Source organism: Oryzias latipes, chromosome 5, assembly GCF_002234675.1.
Source record: "Oryzias latipes chromosome 5, ASM223467v1".
NCBI classification, from domain to species: Eukaryota; Metazoa; Chordata; class Actinopteri; order Beloniformes; family Adrianichthyidae; genus Oryzias; species Oryzias latipes.
The window spans coordinates 32,913,872-32,920,354 of NC_019863.2; the positions used below are offsets into that span (position 1 = coordinate 32,913,872).

A 6,483-nucleotide genomic window follows, 5' to 3' on the forward strand; every position below is an offset into this window, starting at 1 on the left:
ATGCATAAACTGCGACGGACCAAAAACTCAAGCCCAAAACAAATTCATGTGAAGACCCGTCGACCGAAGCCCATCTGGCACATCGACGGACGTGCCAGCCCCCTGCTGTGCGTCACGGAAGAATCGCGCATGTGTCACGGAAGACAGAAATTTCGTCCATGGAAAATGCGTAAAATATAATTAAAACGTTGTCTAGTCTGTTACAAACACTGATCCATTTACATTGTGCGGGTGTCCTCTGCCACCCTCTAGTGGTCATACTGTTCCATTACAAGTCCAACTGTGCGCAAAAAAGTGTCATTCCTTAAATGATTTAACTGTTCATGAATGTTTGTAAAATATACACACACAAAAGGTTTAAATTAAAGATCAAAGGTCATTTTTACAACAGGCATTCAGTCTGACTGTAATCTTAATTAATTTGAAATGAAAATACTCCAGAAGATTTTCTGAATTTAATTATTTTACAACATATTTGTCAGAAGAACCTTAAATTGGAACATTAATAAACTGAAAGGTGAACATGTTTATATGTTTGGTGTAATAATGATACCATGCGGAGAGGGTTCAAACAAATGTAATTTATGTTCTGTGTAAATGTGCTTATTTTACACTCATCTGTTACGAGTCAATATACTCTGAGCCACTTTACAGAATCTGGTGTATAAATGCATTCTGATGTTACGTACACGCATTTGGATCTATGGCTCTTTGTTTTAGTTTTGCTTTCTGACTAACAAAAATCTTGTTTGTCGACCAGAAGATAATTTCTCTCTTTAGAAAGCAAAAAAGACTAAAATAACTAATTATTCCTAAATATTAAGACTCCTCTTTTGAGCGTCATTGACTTCGCGTTGCAAGCTGTGCGTGCCCGTTGAAGTTTGTCCCTCCGTGGAGCCTGTAGAAACCCTTGCTATAGTGTTAGCGGCGTTTGTGAAGGTCGTCATTTGGAACTGTGAGTATCAGCAAAGAAGTGTACGTTTACAGATAATCTGTTTCACTTTACATCTGTTTTACATCTAAATTATTTGTAAAACCTCAAAGTTGTGTTTGTTTGAAATGTTTTCTTTGTTTGTTTAAATCCTTTCCCGTCGCTTAGCCTTCATCTTCTCCTGACATTCATTGCTAACGTTAGCTAGAGTTTGTGCTAGCTTCTTTAGCGCCCCGTTTTCTCCCAGCATCCCCCGTTTTCTGTGGCTAAACTCAAACGTGGGGATGTTTTGGTCAAAAATAACAGCCGCTTTGATTCTGTGAGCGCGACAGCAGCCCGTTCCTGTCCGTTAATACGGCGGCTAACGGCTCTCTGACCCCGGACCTGAACCGGAAGCTTGAAACCGGGAGATGATACGGTTCTCGGTACTAGATCGTAGTTCAGTCACAGCAGCATTCCCCCCCCCCCCCCCCCCCCCCTCCGTGTCGTTGTTCGTGTCTCTCGTGGGTTTCTCTGTTAAACACGAGTGGAAAATGTCGTCCGGGGTCATGACCTGACCCGGTAGTGGGACACTTCAGCGGTCCGGCCGAACCCCCCCGGTTCTCCTTCATATCTGCGGGATCACGTGCAGGTTTGAGCTTCGTGTCAGTCCCATCATCGCTGACTCGCTTTGGTTTAGGTTTAGTCACATATGGAGAAAAAGTTACAGGCACTGAAATTAATTAAATCAACTAGAATTGTACTAAACTTAACTTTTCGTTCCTTCTCAGGATCAGAACCTTAAACCAGACGGGTTCAAATGAAGCTCTTCTCAGACTGTAGTTCTGCAGTGAGAGAATAGAGAATAAATATGAAGCCTGTCAAAATCAAATCAGTGTTTGGATAAATGAACTCTGTGGATGTTTTTGTAAATTAAATTTAGTCAGAATAAGAATATAGAAAAGTATTTTCAGCTTCTTGTTATGTATGGGGCTGCTGTGGTGAAGCGGTCGCTCTCAGGTTTGTTCCCCGCTCCGCTCTTGGTAAGAACCTGGAGCAGCAGCTCCTGGTTGGCGGTGCTGAACCATGGTTAGGCAGACGGGGTCACCGCCGCTGTCCAGCATCAATTACTCTGCTGGTTAAACATGAAGCAGGTCTTTGTCAGATGTTCTGAGCAGCGCGTTGATGCGTCCTGATGCTGCGTCCTGATGCTGCGTCCTGATGCTGCGTCCTGATGCTGCGTCCTGATGCTTCCTCTTGCAGGCGATCCGTCATGTCTCTGGCTAAGCCAATGATGAGAGGCCTGCTGGCGAAGCGGCTCAGGTTTCACCTGCCGATTGCGTTTGGTTTGGCGTTTGTGGCTGCGGTAGCCTTCAAGGTGAGGTCAGGTCTTCACTTTGGTTTCTTCTCTACAGCTGTTGATCTTAGACGATCAATATTGATTTATGACATCATGAATCTGTTTTCCTCTAAAGGTTTTTAGGTACAAAAGGGATTTCTGTCATTTTTATAATCTAACCAGTCGATGCATTTTTAATTTTTTCCTTTGATCAGTTGAAATCTTTAGTTATGTGAAGCCAAATAAAATTGGTTTTAAAAAGAAGTCTCACAACTAAATTGATTCATTATCTTAGCAGGGATTTCCAATAATCATGAATCACAAACTGGATGTAGTCCACTTCCTGAGGCAAGTTTTATCCATTTATTTCTGTTAAAAAAGGCTGATGGGTCTGTAAGAACATAAGAAATTAAAGTAGTTTATAGCACATTTTCTGGTAATGAAGCATCCCTCTGAGGTTTGTGAGTTAGACAGCGTAGCTCCTTTGCTGTACAGGCTTCGTTTCTCTCTGAATCCTTATTTTTGCTTCTCAACTGAGCTCAGCTGAAAATGTTCCACCAAACAAGCCGACCACAGACGAGGCTTCAGCTGATGGAGCCCAGAGAAGTGAAAATAAAGATTCAGAGAAGTTCAGATTCAACAGAACGCCACTGAAAACAGTGTGAAGTCTAATATTAATAATAATTGATACTTTATTTATCCCACAATGGGGAAATTCTTCTCCGCATTTGACCCCTCCCCTGGGGGAGCGGTGAGCTGCAGACTAAAGGCCCGTACACACCGGGACGAATATTCGCCAGGCGTTATTCGCCAGCGTTTTTCGCCACGTTTTTTGTGTTCACACCCAGGCGATTTTCGCTGACGATGAGTGGAGTGAACATGCAATTTCATTCCCTGACATTAGATGGCGCTTAATGTAAACAGAAATACTCCTGTACACAAGGTGGCGCTGCGCAACTTTACGCTTCTGAAAGTCGCTTTTCACTCAGAAGAAGAGAGCAAGTATTTACACGCTTGTCAGAATCAAACAAAGAAAACATGAATATTTCAAGCACCAGTAGCTCCAACTGGTGCTTGGTTCGGGGATATTTTAGAATGTCAGTCATTATTGCTTCGCGGCTGTGTGTAGACGCTACTTGGCGTCTATCTTCTTCGCTGGTATGTGTTGTTAGCAAGGCAGTTTTGTGTTTGAGCGCCCCCAAGTTGTGTTTTACTGTAACTTCAGAAGCTCCAGACACGTGAGCAAAAGCGCCATTCTCATTGGTCGAGTAGATTTCGACGCGATGCGTCGAAAAAAAAAACGAACCCGAGGCGTTTTTTTTTTTTTGACGCTTTAACGCCTGGCGTTTTTTCGCGTCGGTGTGCACACTCTCATTGGTGCCCTTTGTTTAGTTACGAGGCGTTAAACGTCGGCGAAAATCGCGCGCGAAATTCGTCCCGGTGTGTACGGGCCTTAACACTACTGCCTCCTGAGCGCAGTTAACCTTAACTGCGCTCAGGAGGCAGTAGAGTTAAGGCCCGTTCACACCGGGACGAATTTCGCGCGCGATTTTCGCCGACGTTTAACGCCTCGTAACTAAACAAAGGGCACCAATGAGAGTGTGCACACCGACGCGAAAAAACGCCACGCGTCAAAGCGTCAAAAAAAAAACGGCTGGGTTTTTTTTTTTTTTTTTGACGCGTCGCGTCGAAATCTATTCGACCAATGAGAATGGCGCTTTTGCACACGTGTGTGGAGCTTCTGAAGTTACAGTAAAACACAACTTGGGGGCGCTCAAACACAAAACTGCCTTGCTGAGCACACATACCAGCGAAGAAGATAGACGCCAAGTAGCGTCTACACAGCCGCGAAGAAATAATGACGGACATTCTAAAATATCCCCGAACCAAGCACCAGTTGGAGCTACTGGTGCTTGAAATATTCATGTTTTCTTTGTATGATTCTGACAAGCGCATAAATACTTGCTCTCTTCTTCTGAGGGAAAAGCGACTTTAAGAAGCGTAAAGTTGCGCAGCGCCACCTTGTGTACAGGAGTATTTCTGTTTCCATTAAGCGCCATCTAATGTCAGGGAAGGAAATTGCATGTTCACTCCACTCATCGTCAGCGAAAATCGCCTGGGTGTGAACACAAAAAACGTGTTGAAAAACGCTGGCGAATAACGCCTGGCGAATATTCGTCCCGGTGTGTACGGGCCTTTAAGGGTCTTGCCTAAGGACCCTCACTGGGTGATGTGAATTACTTGCCATTGATATGGTAATTAATATTAACCAGGTTTATGAAGACCGCGACTGGAAACATGGTTTAGAACCACAGAAAGCCTTTTTGAAAGCACAGGTGGGATTTATAACTGGTTTTCAAATGCAATTTAATACATTTTATATGTAATTGTGAACATTTTGTGTGAATTCCAAACCCATAACTTTAGTCCACACACAGGTTCATAGGTGACCTGACTCGAGCCTGACATTTAAACCTTAATCTGCTTCAGACCTTTGGCCTCCAGATGCTGATGACATGTTGTTCTTTGTGAACAAGACAGAATGCTGTAAAACAGCCAACACTTTGGAGAATAATACAAAGTCTCTTTAATCACACAAAGTGTTTGATTAATTCAGTATTGAAAAGGGATCAATCAGCATCAATATGAACCATGTTGGGATAGGATCCAGCCTTGGTTTGCAGTTATTACCAATATTAGTTTGACTTCTGTCTGTTCCTGATTTATTGGTCAGTAGGATTTCTAACGTGTCTCATTTCTATTGATGATTTTTAACGAGCTCATTTGAAGTGATCTGAGTGAGTATTGTAGGTTTTTCTGTCATCAGCTGTTCTGTCCAGGTGTGTCCACACCTTACCTGTCAAACATGCTCCTCAACCCCAGTCCAGGTGTTGGAGTGTGTTTCAGTGAACGCACAGCGAGGAGCGAGGGCTGGACTGAGACCCCATAATAAAACCATGTCAGCCGGCGTGTTCGGCTGCAGCAAAGCTGTTCAGTTACTACTGTGACAATCACCACAAAGATTTGACAACACAACTCTAGAATTGTAAAACACTCTTCGTAGTTCAGTCCAAATCTTAACTGGTAGATCATTTCTGTCTTTGTGTCGGATGACTAAGGAAAGCCTCTTTAGAGCGGCTCTGGAAGAATTTGGGTCTCAGTTCTTCTCTAAATCCGATTAAGCTTGAAAAAACAAAAAAGTGGTCACATTAGGAAGGTTTTCATGTTGATTGATGCTGCATGACATGCAGTACTACTACTATAAAAAGTATCAGTACCTTATCATTTAGACTCATTTCCTCTGTAGGTTCAGTATTTCCATCAATAGGTAACATTGAATTTATGCAAACATTGATGTCATCTGGACACTGAGGTTTGGAAATCCTCATTTTTAATCCCACAGTGAGAGGCTTTGTCTTTTTTGCAGTGATGTTTTCCAGTTGTGGTTTGGTAGAAATGGACCTGTTGTGTTTCCTTCAGTACACAGTGACAGAACCCCGGAAACGAGCCTACGCCGACTTCTACAAGCAGTACGACGCGGTCAAAGAGTTCAACGCCATGCGGGAAGCAGGCGTCTTCCAGAGTGTTCGACCCTCTGGAGAGTGAAGTGAGGAAGATCTCTTTATTGTTCTCCATTCCACCAAACATCAGGAAATCCAACCTGAAGCATTAAAACGCCATCCTGCTTTACATCTTCATGTTTGTGTTTCAGCTCCTTCCTGTTGGTCTGAAGATGGTTTCCTTTCTCCTCGTTTCATGTTTCACTGATCAGATGTGAACATCAACACGCCGTTTGTTCCTCTAAATAAAATACACAAGAAATGGAGATCCGTCTGGCCTTTTCTCTGAGTTTTTACTCTGACTTTTCTGTTCTGACTCAAAACCATTAAGTTAAACCAGGTTGGCATGGTGTCACAACTGCTCTACATATACCATTCCTGTTGATTTTTACCTCCTTCACCTCAGAGATACACATGCGCAGTGTTTGTAAAATGTGTTACTCTGTTTGGAATCGTCTCTTGTTTTCGGTTTATAAAGTAATAATCCAGTGAAATGAATGATGATTACATTTTAAATGGTCATCTGTGTGCAAAGCCCTGCTTTCGCTTATGTGGCGCCCCCTGCTGTTGGGGTCCTTCATTGCACTTTGATAACAAGCAAAAAACAAAGGAGCCGTTTGAATCCTGTAAGATTAAAAAAGAAAACAAAGTGGTGAATAAATGCTCTTTAAAGG

The 6,483-nt window shown here is 42.9% G+C and overlaps 1 protein-coding gene across 2 annotated transcripts; it reads left to right on the forward strand.

Annotated features, from left to right (window-relative positions):
* Positions 1 to 835: 835 nt before the first annotated feature.
* LOC101154763 (cytochrome c oxidase subunit 6C-1) lies at positions 836 to 6,075 on the forward strand. 2 transcript variants are annotated; one of them, XM_023955355.1, is made up of 4 exons: positions 836 to 955; positions 2,174 to 2,288; positions 5,730 to 5,856; positions 5,962 to 6,075. In XM_023955355.1, the coding sequence occupies exons 2-3, from the start codon at positions 2,184 to 2,186 to the stop codon at positions 5,853 to 5,855; spliced, it is 231 nt and encodes a 76-aa protein (XP_023811123.1). In that variant the 5' UTR covers positions 836 to 955; positions 2,174 to 2,183; the 3' UTR covers position 5,856; positions 5,962 to 6,075. The 2 variants fall into 2 exon arrangements, with proteins under 2 accessions (XP_023811123.1, XP_023811124.1); XM_023955356.1 differs by having other exon boundaries at positions 881 to 975.
* Positions 6,076 to 6,483: the final 408 nt, after the last annotated feature.

Excerpts from the sequence above, each read along its gene's own strand:
- LOC101154763 (XM_023955355.1), top strand. The coding sequence starts at position 2,184 with ATGTCTCTGGCTAAGCCAATGATGAGAGGCCTGCTGGCGAAGCGGCTC. Across the intron at positions 2,289-5,729 it reads TGGCTGCGGTAGCCTTCAAG|TACACAGTGACAGAACCCCG; the intron begins GTGAGGTCAGGT and ends TGTTTCCTTCAG.